The following is a 26,282-nucleotide window of genomic DNA, read 5'->3' on the forward strand; positions in this document are numbered from 1 at the left end:
AATACTAATTCGGTGTTGTCCCTGGTATGTGTCAGCACAACTTGTTGTAATACCTCACTTATACTATATAGCCAAAAGAATTTGTTCACCCACTTAATTACAGGAATTAAGCCACACCTATTGCTGGCACAGGTGTATAAATAAGCACACAGCCATGCAACCTCTAGCAACAAACAGTGGCAGAAGGATGGGCTGTAGTACAGAAGATATTAATGACGTTCCGCTTGGCACCATTACAGCACGGTTTTTCAACCGGATGAAAACTGGTGCTTTTTAGTTGGTGTGCCATGGCAGAAAATAAGGTTGAGAAACACTGCATTATAGGACACCACCTTTCTAACAAGTCAGAGCTCAGAATTTCAGCCCTGGTCAACTGCAAAGTGGAGCCATTGTGGTAATACTGTATCTGGGAGAAAGTTTAGCTGCAGAAAGAGACATGATCACCCAACATCAATACCCACCGTGAATGGCAGAGAATCCTACCTGCGATGTTCCAACATCCAATGGAAAGCCATCCCAGAAGAGTGGGAGGCCATTATAGAAACTGCATATAAATACACTTCGTTTTAGAATGAGACGTTAGTGTTGACACACTTTTGACCACACAGTATACTTTATTCATACACCCTGGACTAAAGACTTGCCCAGGACCAGAAGTCTACTTGACTTGAATAACTTCCACCAAAAAATCCCATGGCTCAGCCATCAACATGGTGGAATAGATTGTACATAATTTTTTTTCCCACAAAGATTCAGTTGCTGGAATATCAGTGAGATATTTGTCCACATAGCATGCGCTCATGCAAAAACAGATGAGAGGAGAGAGGATAAACACCAAAGGTATTATTGCATCGCTACGGAAGCATGCCCATAGTATTGTTATTCTATACACTGCAGACTGCACTGTCAACAACTAAATATATGTAGGGGCAGACTGGGGTGAATATCTAAGTAAGCCTCAGTGACTTGTTACAGAAAAGCTAGCAAATGCTTGCAAAAGATGCAGGTTTTTTAACCCTTTGGGAATTCTCCAGTAGATTGTTCTATTCTGTTTTTCAATATGTTCAGAGAAATACGCATCCCAAATGGTTAGAGCTGAAGGAAGAGACAATTGCTTAAGACAGACAAATCCGGTTACGCAGAGAAACTGCTCATGAGGAAGAATATTTTTCCTCGTAACAAAAGAAAAGATTCACTTTCAATGAACGTACATATTCTTTGTTTCATAATGTTTTAATACATATTATTGGCTTTATACTATTAGATTATTCATTGTCCTACCCAAAAAAAGCTAAGGACTACCTTAATCTCAAAAAGTGTGTAATTGTTACAATTATGGGCTTTTAAATTGATTGATTTTTTGATTCATTGATAGATGTAGGCTAGAGTACATTTCCCAGAAAACCTATTTCACTTGCAGAGCTCTTTAAGCGATCTTCTGAAAGGGAATTAGTACTAACAACGAAAACCTCACATGAAAAACGCAAGGCAAATGTGTTGTCGCATTCGTTGTTCCGACGGACATCTCTTAAGCCGACCTCGTCTCCCCATGGTGTCGACTTTCTGTTTGCGTTTGGCGCTTCCGCTCATTTCTCGGTATTTTAAATCAACAGCAGATGCGCTTTTTGATATAAATATAAATGTTTCCTCTGTCCACGATCTCAATACGAATGTGCAATTTCTGGATGTCAGCGGTGGGGCCGCCATTCCATTCGCGGTCAGCCCGCGCCTCGCTGCGGACCCGGCAGCGTCTGAATCTCTAATGACGCCAGAATCGGCGGATAGATGGAGACACAGCTGGCAGATGCAGCGATGCCCCGCGCTTATTCTTCCGGGAATGAAGGAGGTTAAACTTTCCCGAGAGTTTTGTTTACAATCCGGCGAGGCACATTGTCAAACGATGATTATAAGATGTCCGAGGCGGTAATAAAAGGGAGGGATGTGCAAATAAAAGGCCACTGTCGGAGAAAATGGAAATTTGTCTTTTAAAAGCTGCGGACAACTATTTAAACATGAAGAAAATGTAACGATCTATTATAAGGTTAATGTATCCAAACACTTGTTAATATATAATACTAAATGAGGCTACAGAATATTATACCAAAAATCACCTGTTTATCAATAAAAAATGTAAACAGGCTAGTCTACTTGAAAATACAAATCCATCTGTTCACTCATCTTATAATGATTTGTTCATCTGGTCATATATTATATTAAATGTTATATTGTATTGTAAAATAGAATGTGAAAATGACAAATACAAAAAATGCAGATTGTAAGATATGTTAAAGGTCTGTTATTGTGTGAAGAACAATCACCCTACATCTTACATCAGTGTCAGAGCTGGGAGTGCAGAAGCATTTGCTGAATCCTTTGTTTTGCTTTAGCTAACATTTTATTTACTTTGCACGTAAAATCACATGCAGGAATGAGTTGTGAGCATAGACATTTGGGGGTCTAGAGAATTTACGCCAGGTTTCCACAACATCATTTTACATTTAATTTGTTCTGTCCTCTGGTAACAAAACCATGGTAACGGCAATAAATATGTCACCTTTTATAATATCTCTTTACATTTACAGAGTTCACAACTGCGGTTCTGAAAATTTTACAAGTGGCTTTCTGTTTGGAAAATTAACCATAGGCGGGAAGTGTAAGACCAAATGATAAGGGTGCAATTTGTGTGCAAATCCTGCCAGAGAGATTAACGCTGCGCCGGATGGTTTGAAGAAAGTTGAAGGTTGACTCCAAGTGCTGGTTAAAAGATAGTTTACAAGCCACATGCACAAAACGGATACACACCTGACTACTTTCTGTGAGGAAAACCATTGTCTAGAGAGCCCTCTACTTTGCAGAAGACACTCATTAATAAGAAATTGCACATCTACTGTAAGGTGTAGTGTTGCCATGATATCATTTCGTAGTGCAAAATTTACAGTTGCTACAAGACAGTACCGGATAAGTGGTTATGGAACTAGAACAGATGAAGACGTATAGTGAAACATATTATAAAATGCTATTAAGTGTTATAATATCTCAAAGAATATATATTATAAAAGTGCTTTGAAATGATATATTATCTTGCTGAACTACCAAAGTAAAATGATCTTGTATGGTATGTATAAGTGCATAACAGTAGTGACAGATGAGTGGAGAGAAATGAAGGGAGATCAAGGAAGCATTTGAAATTCCCTGAATCTCGTTGGCGTGCAACAGTAACCAAGGAGACGAGAGCAAGCTATAAGTCGAACATGTGCTATCGCATTTTAGCTATGAGTAATCGATACATCTTTTAACAACAGTACACCCAAGCATCAGGTAATTGTGTAGCACTGCTTCTAACAGTCAGCTAGTTAAAACTGTCCGTTGAACAGAAAATCAATTTCCCCAAATGAAAACTAGGCTAATGCGCTGAGTTTGTGTGTAAGTAACATTAACAAACATCTCGAAAATGTCAGTCTATGAACGTGCACCATGAAGACTGGTAAGAAATAAATTCAATGTTTGGCACTCAGAAAACCACATTCCTACAGGGTGAAGATTCTGCTTGTAAAAATTTCAGTGTTCTTAAATCCAAGCTTAGTGACCCACCCCGGGTCATTTTGCATGCTAGTTTTTATTGCAAAAAAACTGTTAGTTATTTAAGCTTAACTAAACTATTAGAAAACCATAACTAAACAGGGGCATAACTGGAACTAGCTCATTGACCAAATGGTTGGAGGATGGAAAAACCAGAACTGGACCTTGGAGAAATGGAAGGTCATCTGGTCCAAGGAATCCCATTTTCTGTTGCATGTTTATGTGGATGGCTAGGTAGGTGTCAATCATCTGGGGGATGTATTGGACCAACGAGTCCAATCCATAGATACATAGCCCCATACGCAGTGGGGCTTGAAGTACTGTATGTCATGACTGTAAATTAGAATAGAATAGTGATAATTAATCCCCATGGGGAAATGGTTTTTTCACCTATTCTATCTTACCCTCCATGTGACATACAAACAGGTTAGAAGAACCTTGGGGTGACAGTACAGAGTTAGCCAGCATGCAGTGGTCCTGGAGCTGGAGGCTAAGGAGCTTGCTTAGAGGCCGATGGAGATTTACCGTCACCGTTATAGCTAGGCCAGGACTCGAACCGGCAACCATCCGGTCACAGGATTTTAATTGGTTCTAACTGGTTGAGCTGCAAACCACACACTCCAGTATGTGCAACAGCAGCACTCCTGTGGGTTTGTACAAGACGGGACAGTCCTCACTGACATCTTACATCAACATGTCTTAGTGGCCCAACACCCAGTCGGCGCATGGTGGTTTTTCCCTCTTCAGACCGCCCTCAGTAGATACTCACCATGACTGACTGTAAGCTCCCCACAAGCCTCGCCGTATCATCTGGCCACAACGATTCAACCCTTATTAAAGTCACTCAGGTCTTCATCTCTGGCCATTTCTTCTGCATTCAACATGTGGCTTTGTGCCTAATGTACCCCAGAACCTGACATGATCTGATTATACAAAATAATTATTTATGTCATGTGGGGGTGGTCATAATGTTTTGGCAAATCAGTGTATTTGCACATGCATATGCATACATTTCATTGATGCAGAACCATTCAATGAACTCCATAATAAAATTGTAAGATGAAATTTGTGGTCAATTTCATTCTGTGCTTATTGTGTTGATGTGAAAGATGGCTTTTTGGAATTTTTTAAATCTCAAGTATTGTGTTTTGATGATTTTTGTTTAACCTCAACAATCTGGTGGAATTTAGAAATGCTGCCTTACAGAGTTAATTTTACTATCATATTGTTACTGGAGAAATTCCATACAAATGGAACTGATTTTAAGTGCTGCCTCTTTGTTTCATTTGTATACAATCTGCCTTTTGAATCCTTTTCTTCCCCCTATCATTTTGCTCTCTCATTATTTGAGATCACATTATTTTTCAATGAACTGTGAATATTTTGTTGCTGTTTCATGCTGTTGTCGTTCATGTTTTTAATTCAAGTTTAGTTCACCTGTAAAAGCCTATTTGTCAGTGTCGTGTGTCTCTACTGGTACGTGATAACAGGGAGAGCTGTTATTTATAACAGCAATATGGTCAGACCTTGGCTTGGTACCCTGTTTGCAAAACAAAGGGAAACTCCTCTCGCAACTCATTGTAACAACAGTAGTCTGCCACAGCCCTCGTGCCACTGATTCCACCATCAAGTTGTTGATTTTATTACCAATTGCTGGAACAAGCCATTTTGCTACTTTTCTATCCACGTTTTCATAATTCAGTGATTAGTTGTCATACCACAGCACAGCACACAGTGCACAACAACAGAATGTGTTCTCTGTATTTAACCCATACGTGACAATGTGACATAGCAGGGGGCAGCTAATTCAGCAGTACCTTGCTCATGGTACCTTAGTGGTCCCTTGCTGGTCGGGCATCCAAACCTGCAACCTTTCAATTACGAGGGCACTTCCCTAATCATTAAACCACCACTGGCCACACTTACTCTAGCTTGTGCATTAGCGCACACATATTCACACGCCTCGCTTGCACACAGACTGGAGAGAAACACACGCAGAGCCTCAATGCCATCTTCAAAAAATAAATGACATGCATTGTTTGTTTAATCACACGTTATAAAACATGCTGGTGTAATTTTGTTGTCATCTCATTATTGTGACTAAATTCCAACCACGGAGTTCAAATGCAGAGCTCGGAGTCCTGACTCTTAATGCATATCGCTTTAATTCAGCCTTTAATGCATGAAAGGGACATTTATTCCAAACAGAATCTGTCAAAAGTTGAATTTCTGCCTGTCTAGACTTTTCAGACAAGAAAAAGGAATTGGCAGGCATCTAAAAGAATACGTTAAACGATAGACTATCTTACAGTTATTTCGTAAAACTGATGAAACAGCAAATAACTCTCGGTCCCATTAAAAAACCCTCAAACACAGCCTTTTCTCTCGTTTTTCCTTTTACATTCCTTGCAGTAGGGTTGTGTGATATGGGCCCTACAATCTAGTGTGACTGGGAATTACTGAACATCTGCAATGAAATTGCTTTTCTGGGGAAAACTGATGGATCCCTTACTGCCTATGACTGCAAGGAGAGCAGCTTGTTTATGCCATCAAATAATGCATTTTTATGAGCCACAGATTGCTGTTTATAAGAAAATACACTTTAAGCTACAATAGATGTTATCTAGAATTCAACATTTTGAACAATGAATTATTGAACTGGACGAATCACTGCTCTATTTACTGACCAAAGAAAGGGGGGGAGGGGGAGGGGGCATGTAATATGGGGACTTGTGTTTACATAACTTGTCGCACTGCATTTCTTAAGAGGTTATTAATGTAAACCCTCAGAAGATATAATTTACATGCTTCAGAGATAATATACTGTAGGCTGCCTCTTTCTTATTTAAGATTCAAACCTCTTGTGCTTTCCTTAATCCATGTATCGGTTATAATAAAATTACATGGCTCTGCATAGGTCTGGAAGACGCACTGTCACCTGGCCACGACTCTATAGATCCAAGCACAAGCCTTCCAGACACAACAGAACATCCACGTGGAAAGTGCTCCTTTCCCCACAACCTCATTCTGTTCACGCTCCAGTGATTTATAGCCGCTCTTGGTATTGGGGGGAAAAAAAAAGTTGAAATATTTCGCATAAAGCTATTTGAGTTTCCTTGCCTGCCTTTAATTCCTTTTGATAACATGTTCCTCATTCCTCACTGCAGTTATACCCATGGCGCAGACCCCATCCGGGTATGAGGTGACATCACCGCGGCGAACGTCGCGAATCTAACACTGACGAGGATTTCTCGTGGGCTTGCGTACACTGTGAGATGTTGGATGTGGAGGCACTTGCAGTCTCTGAGTCTTCACGGAGACCGGAGGAATCCTTCCTGCTAATTCTATTTTGTCCATGTGACCGAGAGTGCCCTGTTGGCGCCGGATCCCAAGTCAAGCTTCCCTGGCGAGTCTCTCGGCAGCTGTGCGCCGTACCAACCCTCCCTGCTGGTGTTCTCGCTTTTGGCTTCTTCCGTCTCACGCAGCACATGAACATCTGGAATTCCTTATGACAACAGAAGCTGCCACCCTGGGGGTTATCTGCAAAGTGCTCCTCCTTTTTGGCCTGCTGTTCCTTATCCTCTTTACATGGATGGCAGACAGCCTCATTTAGTGCTCTGGTCAGTCTTTCTCCACACCACCTGAATGGATATTTTCATTGGCTATCGCAGGCTGTCCCAGGTCATACATCCATAATAGATAGTTCAGCATGCTGCCTGTGACACGACTACATTTCAATCACTTCCCTGACAAATATCTATTTCTCAAATCATCCCCACAGCATTTTAAGATACACACATAAACTAAATCTAGCCGTTAATGTCACCATGCTCATAAAATCTGCAACAGCTTTCATTTAAGAAAACACATGCTATCAAATATTTATTGGAGGTTTACATAGCTACAGTACTCATGACAAGCACGCAATGGGGAGCTATGGCTGAAAACTACAGACTCCTGACTAGACCAAAAAGCACAAGCAGGTCTCCAAGGTTTTCCCAGCGCACAGCTGACCTTTTGGTACCACTGGCACCAACACACTGGTCATGTGTGTCTTTTCTGCTGCTCCATAAGAATCAAAGGCTGACACTTTAGATTCAGACCAGTGCTCTGCAACCAGTTAGCAGAACAGAAACTCAGGTTAAGTGATTAAAAAGAATATTCAATAAATGCATGAAATGTCCCAGAGTTATGTGTGTGGAGTGTGAACACTCTCCCTGTGCACACTCTCGTTACCCCAGTTTCCTCTCTCAGTCCAAGAAATTGTAGCTGAAATGGTCTCTGTAAATAGTGTGATTGTGTGCATGATCTGTGGTGAATTGGCTTCCCATCCAGGGTCTCCCCTTCCTTGCTTCCTTTGCTTATTGGGACAGGCCCTAGGTGCCTGGTGACCTTGTAGCGGTAACATGATATAGAAAGGTGCAAATATGGATGGAATATTTATGAAGAGATCTAAAGAGATCAGCATGAGTGTTTTACACCTATTAAGTCTGGACACTCATTCAGACAATTCAGCTGGCAAAGCTGTTGGTTTGGTGTGATATTCGGACTCAGCCTTTACGTACCTGAGTGACGTCCCGAGGAAATAGGACTGTGTGAGCGCCCAGCCAGTAAACATTTTTGCTCCCTCCAAACTCCCTGCCAGACAGTCCACATTTTTGCTGCCCCCAACTGTCAATGGATCCCTGAGGACTAGATTGGGAAATAGAACATTCACCTTGACCCTAGCTGAGGTAGCTGCTTCTTTTTCTGCACAGCCATGTCACTAAAACTGCACCTTCCTGTCCAGCTAAGCTGCTGGCACAACCAAATACTCGCCACCAAGGGACAGAAAGGTGCACCCGATGGGGAATATAGCAAATACACATCTTTGTTCACTTTTGCCGTGGCTGATAGCGTGCCACGGCGCTTCAGGAACACCAGATCAAAACCGTGTTGCTGAAAATAACTACTGGGATGCCGGCAGATGTGCGCTCATCCTGCCCCTTGTCTCTGGTTTTGATGAAGTGCCCGGCTCGCTGGGGCTTAAATTCACAAGTGGCTCTGGGCAGGGAGTCGGTCCAGCGCGCTGGGTGAGGCTGCCCGAAACACTGCCCGAGAAACCATAAATCAAACGGAGGCGAGGAATTTCAGAAGCCACAATCCCTGCTCACAATCCACATTTCCCAATGATCTGCACACTACCAGGTAAAAGCTGGTAATCTCTTAGAACAGTGACAAGATTTGCATCACACAGCAAACAAGGAAGTCGAGAATCACAAAACATTATAAGCTACTGTACCTATATGTATCTCTCTGATAATCTCTGATTAACCATTTTTCTTATTAATATATGTATCGGTAGCTAATTTAACGTTTGTGATGCAGGTCCACCAGCCACAAATGATCCTTCATTTTCACGGTTATTAATTACATGGACACATAAATATGCATAAATCAATGCAAAGAGCATATTTTGCATTTATTATAATATGGCGTGGAAACCATATTCCTGGTAATATAACCTGAAATAGCATACCGAAGATTATGAAGAGTGCTTCATTTGTGATTTGCAAAATTAGTGAAATGGAGCACCGTACAGGCTAAAGTGCATACTTCATGCGAGATACTCAGACTAATAATGCTGGAATATTAATATGGAGGGCATTGAGTATTGAGTACACGATTTTAGCAATAAGTCAGATTAGTGAGATTTTGTGTTCCTCTTTGTTGTACAGGATTTCATGAAAGGATACTGGATTCTATTCATCATTTAATAACGAACTCCCAAGTAATTCACTCCTAAGTTAATTGAAATTGCCTTTATTTTCAAGCAGTGATGTGCATTCAGTTTGCATAATAATGAAACCACGCCGGACAAAGCCCAACCTTCAGAATTGTACTGTTATTGCTATTATTATAAAGCAAGCACTTCATTTTCATGTGCAAAGATTCCGGCATTATGTACAAACCTGAATAAAGCAGTACCCAGGCAGTAATTGCATTGTAATAATTACATCATGTGGTGTCTTGGATTTCTCTTTAGTTTGATGGCAGAAATGCCTGAGGGATAAAACAGATAAGACCAGAAATGGCTCGCTGCTTAATGAATTTCATGTTTTCCTCAGGAGTGACAGGAAGGTCATATTAAGCCCAGTGCACGCTATTTATGATTCACCAGGCAAAATGTCCATAGTTTCTTACACTTGATCATTCTGTGAAATATGCTAATTGTCAGAAATAGTTAACAATATGTATTTCCCATTAGACAGACAAATGTTGGACTGGTGAAAATGTTTTAGGACTGTGTGTAATAGAATAACCAGACTCACTCAGTTAGCATCTTTTTTTTGGATTATGGAATGACACCATAAAATATAAAAATAACAGATAATACATTTTATTTCTTATTTCAATGAAACCAACGATAAGTAATGTCATAATATAAAATTAATTTTGAGTCATAGTATAATTTTGTTTTACATATTTTTTTGTTTAAATGTTTTGCTCATATATATGCACACAATATTTTACAGATACACACACACACACACACACACACACACATTTCTTTCCCTTGGTATGGAAATGAAAATCATTTAATAAATAAGCAACTTTATTCAATATTTCACGAAATACTCAACAGGCCTGTAAGCTCACGCTTTGCCTGTTCTGCGTAGACATTTGCAAACAGAACAAATTCTGTTGCGCAGGTTAATCTGTGTAGACATGTCGGTTCACCGATTTCCAAGAGGAGTTCAGATTCGGGCACATTTGCAGTATGGTTTCCATGGTAACGGGAAAATGGTTTTCTCGGCTAGCACAACATTCAGTGCAGAGATGCACAAGTGTCCTGTCATTTTATGTGCATTATAGTATTACTCACGTTTTGGTTCACATATAACAAGAGTGCAATTGTATTGTAGTCTTTTCCAGCCACAGTTATTTGTTGGCTTGTGGGTTCATTTGTTTTATTTTTTGGCAAGTTATGCATGAATATAATATTAGTAACTCCACAGTATTGTCCTCTCCAGTTTTGGCCAATATAAAATCATTAAAGAAAAATAAAGGCTATTAGCAGTGGAAAGAAAGAAATTTAGCAACTAAAAACACATAATTAAACATATATATTGACAAAAAATAGCTTAGGTGTGTATTTATATATAGTGAAAATGCTAAATGCAGCCCACAAAAAACCACAATAGTTGCTTTTTGCCATCTTATGCTGCTTTTCTCGTTTCCAGTAATTTCAAGCTGTTAAATCCCAGCCCAGGTTATTATGTTTCATCAGGCTGTGCAGGAAGAGAAGGAACAAAACAGAAGATCTCAGTGTGAAGTTCAGGACACTGCAGTCGGCAGTCAGGAGAGTGCAGTTAGGGCTTTAACAACCAGACAGTGCAGCCGCACTAACTACCTGCACACGCACACGCAGACTCGCACTCGTACATCTCCGTTTTAAGGGGCAATTTTACTTTGATAGGATTTTTGCATTTATTCCTCACCACCTGAACCTTGCCTTTGTGAATATTCCTAAGAGCCGGGAAACACATTGCATACTGTCTTATATACCGTCTTCTTCCAAATTTTACCCTGCAGTAATGCTGATGAGACAAACTAATCTGAAAAAAAAGAAATATCTGTATCAAAATTCTGCATGGGCTGCGTTTTTCAATATCACCCCTTAAAATAGTTCACAAAACAATACTACCTCATTTAAATGTATTACTGCATTTTCAAATAATTAATTATTATATACCAACCAAGGCAACAGATGCCACATTAACGGGAATTAAGTGAGCTATAAGGAACATGCCTTATTAAAGGCAAAAAACAAGTCAAAGAAACAATACTGACAATCACTGTAGACATGTCTTTAGGAAACCAGAGACCAGTGGACAACACATCCCATATTTTACCCTGTTTTATTGGAAGTTACCTAAACTCTGGGGGGTGGTTCTACGGAGAGCAGTGTCCCCATGACAACATACATGGCCCCTCGTAGCCCCCCCTAAATACATATGCTACTTGGGTCTGAAACAAATGTAATATTATCATTACTACTATCATTCACATTTATATATGTGGTCTAAAATTTAGCGTGCTGGGAACAGGCGACACACAAACGTAAGCACATTTTCTTGATGGACTATTAACACGAGTGGGCAGGGTGGTCAAGTTGCTTCAGTTGGTGAAAAGCGAAGTTAATGACAGAGAAAGAAATCAAGCTAGTGGAAGCAAGACAGTCTAAACAAAAAAATCAGAGTGAGTTACATATTTGTAAAAATGTGACTGTAATGCATTGCATAAATAACTTTTCAAAATTGTTTTCTTAATCTAGTGCATGAAACACTTGGAAGACATTAAGGTCAAATGCATCTGCCCTCCCCTGCCAGAACAACTAGCCCCAGTCTGCCCCCCCCCCCCAAATGAAATGGTCTACAACCTCCACCAACTTTAAAAGATAGTCAAACTTTAAAAGCAGTTTGATTCAGCTTAAGCTTCAGGAAATTCGAGGGGACGTCTGGAAGGATGTTTGCAGATTATTTGCAATTTAGTGTGTATTAGACATCAATGCAGTGAGAGCTTTGGACTCGGCAGAGGCCTGCTTCACCTCAGGCTGTGAGAGCCAGTAACTGCCTGTTGTTGTCTCCTGACACATGGTACTGCATGGTTCTGGAATGAACGACTCACTGGTCTGGGCAAACAGGCACGCAAGGCCTGCCTTCCCCATATGGGCTCAATCCTGTCTATGCGGTTCTAAATCCATTACAACAAACATCACCTATCTAATGTATCTTAAAGTCAGCCTCCCCTCAAAAAGGAAAAATCATATGTACATTTTATGACCGCATGATAAAATGTTCATGTATAATTCATAAATATACTCAGCAGTGGAAAGACAATTAGTTTCACATTCACAAAATACAATAAAAGCACACTTCTGGCATTTCATGCTATACATATGGGAATGACTATAGGCATACATCAAAAAAAGTCAACAATGTCATGTATAATTATAAAGTTTCCTGTCCGGACCTTTCTCAAACTGGAGCAGCCATATCGAACAGCTGCAAGACCTATTTTTTACGGTACTTTAGTTATATTTTAAAGCGATTATGTAAACTATTAATCAGTCTGGGATGTAGGACAATAAAATGGTTCGGCATCATTACTTAAAACTTCACTACATTAAGACTCATCTTTTAAAGTTATGGGTGAACATGAATGTATAAGTATAATTGTAAATATAATATTGTAAATATAAGCATGAGTATAATTTAAGAAGTTCTTGAATGGACATGATATGGACAAAGCCAATGGATAGTGGTTGTTTATATTGTGAGTGACATTCATGTGATAATGAATCAAGGATCCGTCACTAAATCTGTTACAAAATGTAAACTAAATTTACAGCTGCAATCAGCTACTGTTCAGTACTCAGAGCGCTTGCCGAGCTCATGTCGCCGCACCTGTCAAAATCACTGTGCGGAGGGAAGCCTGGCTCCCAGAAAGTTCTAGGGTCCCATTCCATCAGGGGCGCATTTTGTTTTTGATGTGCCAGCTTCTCCCGGTACTGCGTGGCGTCCTGAGGTTCACCCAGCCCTATCCGAGCCACCCTACCCTGCTTCTCCACGTCCGGTTTTCCTGGAGCTGACAAAATCGGTACCTCATCTGCATGCGACATCATCAGCCTTAAGCAGTATGCAAGTGTGCATTGGGTTATATAAAACGAATGTAGAGAGACTCTGCGGTAACTATTAAACGAGGGGGAAATGGGGGAGAGAACGGATCTCCTCATCGTGGAACAAAAGCACTTATCAGAATGACAAAAACAAAACCGTTTCCACTAATGTATCTCTGCAAAGATACAAGTTTGTTTGCGATAACCCTTTTATCCCCCCACAAGAGCCTCTTTTGTTTAAAAAAAATAATAAAATTCAAAAGGGTGGGGGGCAGTTGATGCACTTTCATTTTCCTATATGCCACAACAGGGCTACTGAATGCACAGGCATGAATCACATGAAGACATTACATGGACATATTTACCACTTTGGTACATGTGTCTGCCTATTCAGGCCAAAGGAAGGGGTGCTGGGGGGGGGAGTTAGTTCAGCACTGCATGTGTGTGCCATCAAAGAAGTCCATCATGCAGGGAGACGAGATTGATTGCCTTGCTGATCTGTAATTAAGCTGGAGCGATCAAAAAAAGGCCTGACACTCTCCAGCGGTTCTGGGCCCGCTCGGGTGCACGTCGCCTGGAGCACGGCTCACGCGGGAAGGCTACTGCCAGGATAAATAACGATCCGCGCGGCCATTAGCCGTGTTAGCGTGCAACGTGGCACCCAGCCCTGCCACCCTGCTAGCTTTCGTTACGCCGCGGCGGGCAGACCTCCATATTCGAGAAATCCATCCTGGTGTGGGTACACAGATAGTCCTCTACTCCACCCCCCCCCCCCCCACCCCATCTTGTTTGATCATTTTGACAGCCCTCAGATTTGACACTCATCCTTGAACTTCATCTGAGAGGAAAGATAATACAGCAAATCAACAAATGAATGAATATGGAATTCTTTTTGGGGCACATTAATTAATTTGGCTTGCAATACATATTAAAATTCATCATGCGGATCAATTAATACCACTCTAGGCGAACACACACTGGTGGTCACAGTATTTATTATTATTATACAGAAATATACAATATACAATATAACCTGTACATCCATCCATCCATCCCATCGCAGAGCTATAACCTGTACATTTTAACATAAATCCAGGAAAACTAAGGTGAATTTGTAATTATTCGGAGAGTCTGTAGAGGTTCCTTGCACTCACTGGATTTTGGTCATCTCCATCTGGATTTTAACTGGCTCTAGGTCCTGGGCCTCCTGTCCACAGCATGGGCAAGAGAAGCTCACCTCCGCCATCATGTGGCTCTTGATGCAGTAGTAGCAGAAGACATGGCAGCAGCCCAGCGTGTGCGCCATAGTGGGCCACTCCCCACATATAGCGCACTCGGTGCCCAGGGGGCCCGGCTCCCGCTGCGGGGGTGCCAAAAGGGCGCGGGCTCTGAGCCGCCAGGCACCCACGAGAGGCAGCAGGAAGATAAGGAACTCCGCGAAGCCGTGCCACAGCAGCTCGCGGTTCACGTACTGGTAGCCGACGTCATGGGCTCCTGGTGATCCCGCAAAAACTACCCGCATACCCAGCAGGCGCTCCGTCAGAGTGGGGAACCGACCCCGCCGCAGGAAATGCAGGAAGTTCAATAGGTTGGCCACTTTGGCCACACCGCTGAGGATGGCGAAGATGCGTCTGACCTTGAGGAGGGGTGACTCGGAGGGTCGGTTGAGAAATAGCCCATGCGCCCTCTCCTTCAACCACTTCTCTCCGACTGTCCACAAACCAAACCAGAGCTTCTGCCTCTGGATCAGAGGCCGGAACCCATGGGCCTGGCTCGAGTCATTGCAGTACCGGATGTTGAGCAAGGATTGGCCGACGGTGGCGCCGTGGGAGTAGACGGTGAACCTCCACAGGAGGAGCTGCAGGAGGGCCTTCAGCTCTGCTTCGCAGGGGGTCAGGAATCCTGGTTTGAAGTACTGGAAGCATCGGCTCAGCTGTGTCCAGATGAGCTGCTCCAGTGCCGTGTCCAACTCGAAGGCGTCAAGTTGGCTTATCCGCAACACCGGAGTCGAGGCGCTCACGTCGTCAGCATCATGTCTTTGTGTATCTGGAAGGAAAATGCTATTCGGACATCAGACCCCCAAAGCACAGCTTGAAAAAAGTTACACAACAAACCAACAGCAAAATACCAAGCCCCTACCAAGGCCGATTAACGACTGAGAAAATTTGCGCTGGAACACATCAGCACGACGGTAGACAAACAACCAAATCAAAGAATTTAACTATCTAGCTTCAAGCCTAAATTAGCCAAAACAACACTGACGCGGACCAACAGTGCCATGTACACTGCCCCAACAGACAGCCAGCAACTCTCATCGACATCCTGACAGCTTTTGACGGCCAAAAACGAACTTGGTGTATTCTAGGCATTAGAGCTCGTGAGATACAGGCCGGGGATGCTTCTGGACGAAAATCGCCCCACGGAACTATTATCCGAAATGCATGGGCCCGGCGGGGCAGTAAACATCGGCGGCGTGGACGGCGTGACGCATCCCAGCCTTTCATTATATACCCGCGTCTGGCATGAACGGTGGGGGCCGGTTTGGCTCTCTAACACATACACTGCATTTTCAAAAAAGACATGTGACAAGTTCAAACAAGGACCCAAGCTGTCGTGTATGGAATTGGACATAAAAAACAGAAAATGAGAGTAAACTTACTACTCATCCTTATTAACATGCCAATGTGGTGAAGAATTTTATTTAACATGGAAAAGACAGACAAAATAAATAAATAAATAAATAAATAAATAAATAAATAAATAACAGTCCGGGGGGGGGGGGGGGGGGGGGAACAGAAGGCATACATATTTGTATGCATATTCAGCATGAGACAATGTGATTTATCTCCGAATATAAAGACAAACACAGCTGGAATTAAAGCCCCAATTCAGCGACGGCTATCTCTGGTGTTCGAGGCCAGGCTAGAAAAACAATGGCATCTCACCTACACTCCGGGGATGGAAAGCCTCGATATCCCTTCCAAAGTGTTTATTGAACAGTTTACAAGTTATGAATGAACATGTTTTATTTGGACACGTATCATTGACAGGGGCCCATCAATAGTAATGTGACTATTGTCATGGACCTGTCAATATTAATGTAATTATGATTTAAAAGATCACACAGACGTTAGCTGGGGCAAAGAACATCTCCTACAGAGCGGCCGTCGATAGCAGGATTACTATCGACAGGTCCCTTCAGACTTCAGCGTAGCTTCCAGATATATAACAAGTAGACTCCTCCGTCAATGGCCAGTGCCTATAAAAATTAAGGGCTGAAATTTACAAGGCTTCAGCCACAGAAAAGAAAATCCATGGTCTTAAGCAGTCATCGAAACTTGTAATCGATGACTATGTTTGCTGCCAGTGTGTACAAAAAGGGCCGCCTTTCGTGGCGCATACCAGCAAGTCCTCGATGCTGCATCCGCACGACGACTTAGAAATCCACTCACATCTATCAGCACGAGAGAAGCGTCGTATTGGCAGACTGTGACATGTCAGGTTCATTCATTTTAGAGTATCTTATATATACACACACACACTTTTGGAAAATAGACACGTCCCGTCTGTCTCACCTATCTGTATCGCTGCTTGGGGAAGGAATAAAAAGACCGATGACACATGGAAGGTTCCGGTTGACTGAGAGCATGACAAACCAACCATCTCTCACTTGAGGTACAGTGTAGTTTCCTCGAGCATAAAGATGGCTGTGCAATACAGGTGACGGAAAGAGATGCGGTATGACAGAGGCAGAGTTTATTTAGACATTCATATATAAAAGGCGTTTAGAGCATGTGTGGTTGTGGGTTCAGTTCCCTCTATGCATGTTCTTCTATGTTTGTGTGGATGGAGTCCAAAAACATTCAGTTTGGGGATCTGATATCTCTACTTAGTTTACCTATGGCCAGGGTGACCCCTGACTTTTCCCTGTGCTTCCTGAGATATGCTGACTAGTAGTGAGATAGTTTAGTAATCATCCCTCTTCTGAACCTGCTTGTCCTATTCAGGGTTGCAGGGGGTCTGGAGCCTACCCCAGGGGCTATGGGCGCAAGGCTGGAACAACCCAAGATGGGACAGCAACCCATCGCATGGAGTTTGGTAATTATAACTGATATACTTTATGCATCAGTTTCCTTGATTCGCTGACTCCACCAAGATGAGTCAGGGGGCCCGGAAGATTCCAGTTTCCATACCTATAGGAGTCCAAAAAGCAGAGGGAGAGGGAGAGGGAGAGAGAGAGAGAAAAGAGGCTGGCAGGGAGTCAAAACGGGCAGCACTCGTGCCCTCAACGTCCCGCCAAGCGTGAAGGCGGCATGGATGACCGGGTCCATCGTCAGACCGTGAGCCGTTCAAACTCTCACTCCAGATGGGTCCAAAAAGGCAAAGAAATATGAAAGGTAGAACAGTGAATGTGGAAAAGTGACGCAATGCCCAGGACCCGTAACGGTCCTTTCACCTGGCAAGATGACGTGGACAGGGTGCCTCGCGTTCATTATCGACTGCTTCTTGTAATAATGAAAGGATGCTTCATTTGCCATTTGCACAAAAACAGGTACATTGGAATGCTTCATTTCACATATCCCACCATGTTCTCGGCACACGCACACACGCACGCACACATACACACACACACATACAACCAAGAGTGCAGCTTAGGCTCGAACACAGGCTCAGGCCATTTATTTGGCACCCCTGAAGCATTTTGGGGGGGAGGTTATAGGCCTTGTTCAAATGCCCAACGGACGTGTGGCTATTCAGCCGTGGACGGGATTCAAACTGGTGACCTTCCAATCAGACACATAATTATTACAAGCTTGTTTAACAGAGGTGTAATTTAACTCCAAATGGGAACTGATCAACCTGGTGAAATAGCTGCCAATTGAGTGTCCAACCATCAGAGATATCTCTTCTTAATATGAACACGAACAGGAGACTTCGACATACTTTTAGGGATATTTGTGGGGCTGTCTGATACCGATACTGTCACCGGTCTGCTGAACAGGCAGGGAAGTGAGAGGACCGTGGATGAGGAGGAAGATAGACGCCTTCCAAATGAAAGAGAGCTAAACTTTCAGCAACGTGCAACAAAGGCTGACTGAGACACACAGCCATCTGTCTCTTGACATCCATTGGGCGAAACCGTCCTGGCTAATTGTTATAGGTTCAAGTCATGAAAAATGAATGCGATTAAATGCACCGGTGTCTGAAGACTTTGCTGTCGCGCGCTAATGCTTCATAAGGGGCGGCCCCCATATCCCTAATCACAAAAGAAATTCTAAAAGCCTGGGGGGGGGGGGGATACAGGAAGTTAATGTCTGAAAAACATGCTTTAAAACAAAGCTGACACAAAGATATGTGCCCCGCCTAATCTGGTTTGCACTGAAGATAAATTATTTAAAGGAATTAATTGATTTTGTGAGTTTGGAAGGTGGAAGATGCAAGGCCCGTGTAACTAACAAGAACAGAAGCGTCCCGGGGAAAACAGCTTAGAGACTCATGAAACATTTAACGGCTGAGGCTACAACCCCAGAAAGGAGGGGAAAGAAACTTAATGAGAGGAGAGTAAGGTCTGAACACGCTAAACCGAGTGCAAAACTTTTACGGCACACCAATATCAACGTGTCAGCATATTTAACTAATTCAAACACTTCTCCGTTAAAATGGGCCAATGCGTACAGTGGAAAAAACTGCTGAATGAACCAAACAACATATATTCTGCTAAGTTAATCTTCAAGGACAGAGATACAATTTGTATATTTTAGTTGGCAGTTATGCAGTGCTAAATGCCACTATAATTAAAATGGCAAGGCAAATAAAATACTGACTTGGGTTATAAGAAGACTGTTTGCCAAACACCTTTTCCTCCCACGAGAAACTGTCTGCTTCCAATCAATATGCAGAACACAGAACCTATGAAAAGACGGCAAATGTTAAGATCAATGCACTGAATGATAATACAATGGGAGTACAGCTAAATTTTCTGTTTGCAAACCTTGATCTTCATCAGTGCTATTTAATTCCTAGTGTCTGGCTTAATGAAGCTAATTTATGGTGGTAATTAATATCCCTGCTATAAAACATTATTATTTAGTGTATTATTTAATTACAAATTCTCAGCATTAAAAAAAAAAAAAAAAAGCCCCCTGAATTTTGCAGAACCATGCAGGGTTTCTCTCATAGCTACAGTTGTCAAATAGCAGGTCAGGCAAATTCACACTTCAATCTGAAAGATCTGCTAACCAGTGATCCTTGGGACCGTGTTATTTTCGAACAAAGTAATTATCCAAAATTGCATCTCTAAAAACGTCCAACTGTATAATGCACAATTGTCCAGATAAATGCTGTGTAAATTGATCTAAAAAAAAAAAAAAAAAAAAAAAGATTATTTATGCACCATTTGTTACAAGCACAAATTATAGAGGGAATCGTTTTGCCAAGTTCCGCCCAAACCTTTACAGTGCTGTAGCTCATATGACCCAGACAGCATTACATCTCTCTTGTTGGAATCTGGAGTTCACAGACATTTGTTGCACATGCAACAAATCAAGCACATCCCTGAGACATTTTTTGGAAAAGAAGCAAGAACCTGTCATTGCCTGTACTTTCAAGACAAACATTACAGCACATCTGCAGAATAAATAAATGGAATTCCTTGCCAACGTAACGTTCAAATAATTCCCTTTTTTTTGCCCCTTTTTGTTCCAATGTATAGACAACCTTTTGGTCCTCCTAAGATCACGCTTCCCTCTGTACAGACCAATTACTTTAAAAGTCAGGTCCCAAAACTTTAAAAGTAAAACATTTTGATTACTGTGCTATATATTCTATTTTTCTGCTCAATTTGATTCTAAATTCTATACAATTCTATGATTTTTTCTAATTTGTTTGTTTCTCAACAAGGTAACAACCAAAAATATCTGAAAAGAACAGAAAGTTTTGAATGAATGTGAATGAGGGAACAACTATGCAGATTGTTTGTGGGAAACTAATATTTATAAATCAATAATGTCAACCAAGTCCTAGTGTTTTTCCAGCACTAACAGGGGTATCGAGATTAACTTTGATCCCTATACTATTGTTTGTGTTCAGAAGCAACACAAGAAGTAGCTTTAAAAATATTTCTTCAATAGTGAGTTACATAATACTATACAAAATAAACATTTTCTATGAAAGAGGATTTCAGTATAATAACGTCAGCAATAAAAAATACATATCACCATTTGCAAAGTACAGTGAACATTACTACATATCAAATTGCTGCAGTATAAGCAGTCTGTCACTGCAGTATAAGGCTTTGTGTGAAAGATCAGAAGGTCAATGGTTTAGATCCCATAGCCAATAGAATACCTGTATCACTATTGAACTCTTCAGCAAGGACCTTAACCCCAGTTGCTCTAATCTTTGCTTGTTTGACGCTTTGCTCTACAAGTGGGTGTGCAAATATTTTTGAAAATTTCCAGGAACAGTATTTAAAACACATTTTAATCTTTTAATGCATAGACTTTATGCAGATCACCTCCTAGCAAACACTTTGCATGAATGGCTTTAATCAGCAATGAGACACTGATGACTTTGAAGTAGGCAGAACAATTTCACCATGTTTCCCTTCACTAAAACTAAAAAATTAAAATACTAAAATAGCAATAGAATCCTAATAGTGGAGATCTGATATCTGGTACAGACAAGTATCCAAAAGCAGAACTGGGCATCTGTATATCCCAAAATAGTGATGCCTGTGTATTAATCTGGAGCGGTGACAAGAGCGTTTCAGGCCAAAGCAGGAGAGTTCAGAGTCGGCTATGATCATCCCGTTTCAATCTACAGCACTAAATTCTACAGATCAGGCTGTTTTGCACAGATCGGCCGTAACACCGGAAAAATGAAACCGCTCGCATGTCGAAAAGCATTAAAACATGTGAGCAGGGAGGCAAAGCGATATGCTGCAACAAATCGTTCATAACTGTTCCCAGTAAACAGGTTCGCATGTGTGCTTTGAGAGCCCGCAAGGAGTCCTGCTTACAAATAAAAGAGCTTATCCTGACATAACCTGGACTTACTTACTCCATCGGAATGACATTCATCCTAATACGCAGAATAACTGCGAGAGGTGCATTTAGGGACGAAATGCACTGACCAAAAAAATGAAATGCCTCACGCAGTTGGGTATTAATTCGCTTTTTTTTTTTTTTTTTAAGTACCAAAACAAAACACAAATGAAACGAAAGACTTTAGCGCCGATCGCTTTATAACCTAGATATCTATCAAGGACATTTTTGACATCTTCGGTGGTAAAATTATTTTTGATTATTGTTGATGTACTAGCAAACTTCGTTGCCGAAACATATTATTATACTTTAAGACAAAAATAAAGCAAAATGCAAGTTACAAAGTAATAAGAAACGAATGTCACAAAATTCACCCTTGTTTACGGTTCATGGAAAAACAGATCTTGATATGCATGATTTTATTAACGAAATAACGATGAAATGATTTACGAACTGCAGAAGTTTGGAAGTTAGATCTCTGATCTGTCATGTCAGTACAAGAGCTGTAATAATTCTGCCCATAATCATTACTCGAACTTGCCGTGCACGCAAAACAATCCATATCCTTCTGGTTCACCATCTTAGTTTACTACAATGAGCTTTCATAATATAATATTTACCGAAATGTATAAAATACAAATACATATTTACCCATGATAAATATCCCACGAGCAAATGCAAATCCTTTCGGTGCGGAAACAAACCTAATTTCCGGGTCGTGGTAGCAGTCACGAGGCATGTGAAAGTAGGCCAATAAAATCATTCGTAACTAGAACCCGTGATCAGTTGGGACCAATCGCCTTCTGCCGACCAGGCTACTCTGTTCAGGGAGGCAAAAACGAAAATCTCAGCGCCAAATTCTCTCAGATTGTTTATTAAAATCACCATAGCACTCGTTCGGTACGGGCGTTTAAACCAATCGCCGCAGAATGTCAGAGTTTTAGTGGCGTGAGAACCAATCGAATTTGGCGGTGGGCGTGCCGCAGAGACAAGCAAACTAGATTGAACAACTGTAAACTGTCTGTTTGAATTAGGTAGGTAGTGCAGTTAAATTATGTCTAACACTTAATGAAAAATATAATAAAAAAATGGAATTCATACAGTTTGAAAACTAAATTTATACCTGAATAAGAACAAGTTTACGTGACATTAATCAAAAAAGAAAATATAGTTATTAGTTGTTGTGCACAAGTTGTTTTGCTAATATTATAAGATAAATATCAACTGCTCAATATATTATTCAACAGAATTAAGCCTTTTGACTAATTACATAACCACGTTAATTAGTCGTATTCGGGAATCGTTTAACATGTTATTTTGAATTAGAGAATGATACTAAAACCAACAATGTTACGGAATCAAAGGGCAACATGGATAAAAGTAATGTATTAACTTTTGAGATGAGATCGGCAGAGGTGAGCGGTGATGAAGCGTGCACGGTCGCCAATAGATCCGCAACTACAAACATGCAAGTGCTGCTGCACCGATTCAAAACTCTATACGAGGAACAGCTGGAGCGCTTGGAGTCGCAGGAGCTGAGAGCCGGCGATCGCGAAGAGGTGCTGCGGGTAAGGGAGCGTCCCCCGTGGTCCGTCCCGTCTCCGCACGCCTTGCAAGAAGCTGAACCAGCGGCTTTAAAAAGTATTACTCTCCGACCCAACCAGAGAGGTGTTCTGTTGTACAGAGGAAAGGAAAACTGCACCCATGTCCGAAGCTGCTGCTGTGTTCTTATTAGGGGGGAATCTATGTATTTTTTGTGTGACCCCAGAATCAAAGTGTCATTAAAGGTGACATTCAGCGGACTGATGAAGCACTTTAACTATATTTACCCTTCATAAAATAAATAACAATGTCCCAGATGTTACGAAGGAAGTTACAATCTAGTTACAATCCTGTAGAAACTGCAGGAGAAAGAGGCCAGCATATCGTAACCGTAGCCATGGAGTCAACATTGAGGGGGGAGGTTACAAAGGCTGTAATTATAATATATATATTGGCGGGCATATATACATATATTAGAGTTACGGCTTTGCAGCATGTAGATTTATACATACTACTCTGGGTACAAAATTCTTCAGATTACGCTGGAAAGTAGCACGATTCATTTACTTTTATTGACAGAAATTCGCCAGTAGACATGGGTAATCTTTTTTTTTTTTTTGGAGAGGGTATGGGTTTACAACAATATGGTAGGTGCAGTGCTTACATTTTGTCACAAATATTCATTACGACTACACAAATGCCATGAGTAGCTCCAACTACGCTCCCTAACAGTACATCACAAGGTAGATCCATAGAAGCAGCTTACTTTTATCAGATGGCAAATTGCATTAAGGTCCCATCCTGCGGCATGGATCAAAGTATCTTCCTCTAGATTCACGTTTAAAAGGCTCCAAATCATTTAAATTGTCATGTGAAATTATTCAGTTACATGCTGAAATCCCAGCCTATACATCAAAACCACTGTAATGAAGTTTACAAAGTAATGCTTGGCTGATTCACCCATATGAGAGGCAGTTGATATTTGCAATGCTACCTGATGTGCGGCCATGTTTACAAGGTGATTTTGTAGCAATTAAATTAAGTGACATCCAGCGGTCTACGATAATTTCCCTTACAATTCAAACCTCCAAGAACACATCTGACAATACTGAATATTTAATATCTATCTATCTATCTATCTATCTATCTATCTATCTATCTATCTATCTATCTATCTATCTATCTATCTATCTATCTATACTAGTCTGGCTGTCATTTTCAAATAATAAAATAGAATGCATCTTTATTGTCATTGTTTTAAAAAACAATGACAGACTGTGCATAATAATGGTCTATGGCCCATTCGAGGTGTTCAGGGAAATGCAGAAATACCAGGTACACAAATAGTCATATTGCGGCAGAGCATAAGTCAAGTAATGATTGATTTTTCGGGACAAGGGTGGTCAAAGCCTAACACCATTTTTTTCCCACGTGTGCCTCATCCTTGGTGTAGTGAAGTGGGCCGTTTACCATGCAGCTTACAAGGATACCAACCAAACAGGGCAGGGAGCAGATGCATGGAATGTCGCACCTCTTGAGCCATGTCTTGTAGCAGAGTGTCATGTCACGAGCATATCTCCAATGTCGCATTGGCGGAAATAGATGAGAGAACTCACCCCCTGTGTATTACTTAAGACACTTATTTACTAATCGAGCACAATTATTCCTTTAAGGCCAATAATAGGGCAGGAGCAAGTATGTACTGTAGTGGTTATGAACTCATAACCTCAAGGTTGCTGGTTCAAGTGCAAGCAAGGTCTTGGTCTAGTACCCTTGAGCACGGTACTTAACAGGAATTGTTCAGGTGAAACATCTCACTGTAAAAATGGGTAAAACAAACAAAACCGTTCTGTCAGCTAAGCAGCTAAACGTATATACAATTTGTCTGCAAGGTTACGCATGTAGACGTTAGTGTCTCACACTTGATTATTCTTTTTTTCCAGAAGAAAGTGCAGATTCTGCGATCCTACGTGAATGATCTTTGTGACCAAAACCAGATTTTGGTTCGGACAGTGGAAGACCTTGAGACGGAAGCCAATGACAAGTTGGCCGTTCTGCAGGCAAAAATTGGCAGTTCTGATCAGGCGATTACGGTAAGTCTTTTTAAATTCCTGTTCCATCTTTTCCATTTTGGTTGGTTTATGTCATTCTCTTTGCTCTTAGGAGTAGTAACGGGAGGAAGCACCCATCACACTACTGTTTTGTTTATGGAAGTCTGGAATGGAAGTAATAAAAAGCATATTTAAAGTCTTGGCGCTAGATTAAACACACATGATGGGAGATAACCATGCTAGTCTAAAGACAAAGGAAGCATTATCAATCAGTGCCGTGCAAAGATATTTTCAGTAGATTTAAAGAAATATAATCTAATTGTAAGGCATTTAGACTGCAAGAAGGCAAATATGTATGCTTGTAATAAACTCTATATTTTCTGATGGGGGAAAATATTGAAGAGAAAATTATTATCAAAAAGATGTGAGATTTTTAAGCATAAGTCTTTACATATGGTCAGATATTTACTTACATCGTCTTTTAATATATCACTCATATACAGATATGTTTTTTTTTAGGTTTTTAGAATTTTCAAAGCAGTTTTACGATGAATGCATTTAAGGTTCTTGCCTGTGTCTTTAGTAGTAGATGTTTGTGTTTAAATATTTGTGAAATATTTATGAAAAGAGGTGATATGTTTTCTGTGAACCATATCAGTAACAAAAGCTCTATGTTTTTGATGTGCAGTATTATCATGAGCCACTGTCCAACCTGTATCCTGCAAATGCAACTTCCAGCATAGAAGTATGATTTGTTTCTTTGTGCTGATAGTTGTTTAATAATTTATTACTCACATTAAATTATTTACTCCTGAGTGGTAAATGTTCAGTGTGTAAATAAAATGGTTTTCTAAATGCATAAAATATTAGTGCATATCGAAAATTTCTGCTGATAGTCAGCATTTGGTCATTGCTAAATTGTCAAAAAAAAATCTTGTATTTTCATTAACGATATAGAAATGAATGACAGCCTACGTAGGGCTCAACGAAAACTAAGTTTTAGAGCTTAAGATAAATGAGGCCGTTATTATATTACTGCAGAGTTTATTGGATAGTGCACTCTATTTCGAGTTATTCATCAGTGAAGCAGGTTTGTTTACATCTCTCTTTGGTAGCTAGAGTCGCAAGAATTAGATTGGAGTCAGCAACGGTGGTTGACTGCTTCTGAAGCATATCACATTGTCCCCTGGCTGGTAAACATTATTATAATGACTATAATTGTAAATGAATCCGATTCAGTGGATTAAAAGCTACTTTGGTACCTCTTGAAACTACAAAGAACACACTGCAGTTGGTAATATGAGACACTAATACAATGTTGTAATTTTTTTATTTAACCATCAGTATTTTCAAATGCGTTATTTTGAAAGGCAACACCAAGTGTTGGTTTACTGTGGTTTGCAT

At 40.9% G+C, this 26,282-nt stretch overlaps 2 protein-coding genes across 4 annotated transcripts in view; one reads left to right on the forward strand and one right to left on the reverse strand.

The window, feature by feature from the left end:
* Positions 1 to 14,215: 14,215 nt before the first annotated feature.
* pex2 (peroxisomal biogenesis factor 2) lies at positions 14,216 to 22,001 on the reverse strand. Its single transcript, XM_048976165.1, has 2 exons — positions 21,937 to 22,001; positions 14,216 to 15,286 (listed from the first exon to the last, which is right to left on the reverse strand). The coding sequence occupies exons 1-2, from the start codon at positions 21,938 to 21,940 to the stop codon at positions 14,391 to 14,393; spliced, it is 900 nt and encodes a 299-aa protein (XP_048832122.1). The 5' UTR covers positions 21,941 to 22,001; the 3' UTR covers positions 14,216 to 14,390.
* A 51-nt stretch (positions 22,002 to 22,052) lies between these two features.
* LOC125708550 (rootletin-like) overlaps positions 22,053 to 26,282 on the forward strand; it is a 112,704-nt gene continuing 108,474 nt past the window's right edge. The window contains exons 1-3 of one of the 3 annotated variants that reach the window (XM_048976160.1): positions 22,053 to 22,319; positions 22,686 to 22,853; positions 24,771 to 24,920. In XM_048976160.1, coding sequence (XP_048832117.1) covers positions 22,686 to 22,853; positions 24,771 to 24,920 — 318 coding nt within the window. In that variant the 5' untranslated portion in view covers positions 22,053 to 22,319. Of the gene's footprint in view, positions 22,854 to 24,770; positions 24,921 to 26,282 lie in introns of all 3 variants that reach the window. The other 2 variants (XM_048976161.1, XM_048976162.1) reach the window with 2 other exon arrangements.

Source organism: Brienomyrus brachyistius, chromosome 15 (genome assembly GCF_023856365.1).
Source record: "Brienomyrus brachyistius isolate T26 chromosome 15, BBRACH_0.4, whole genome shotgun sequence".
Lineage (NCBI taxonomy): Eukaryota > Metazoa > Chordata > Actinopteri > Osteoglossiformes > Mormyridae > Brienomyrus > Brienomyrus brachyistius.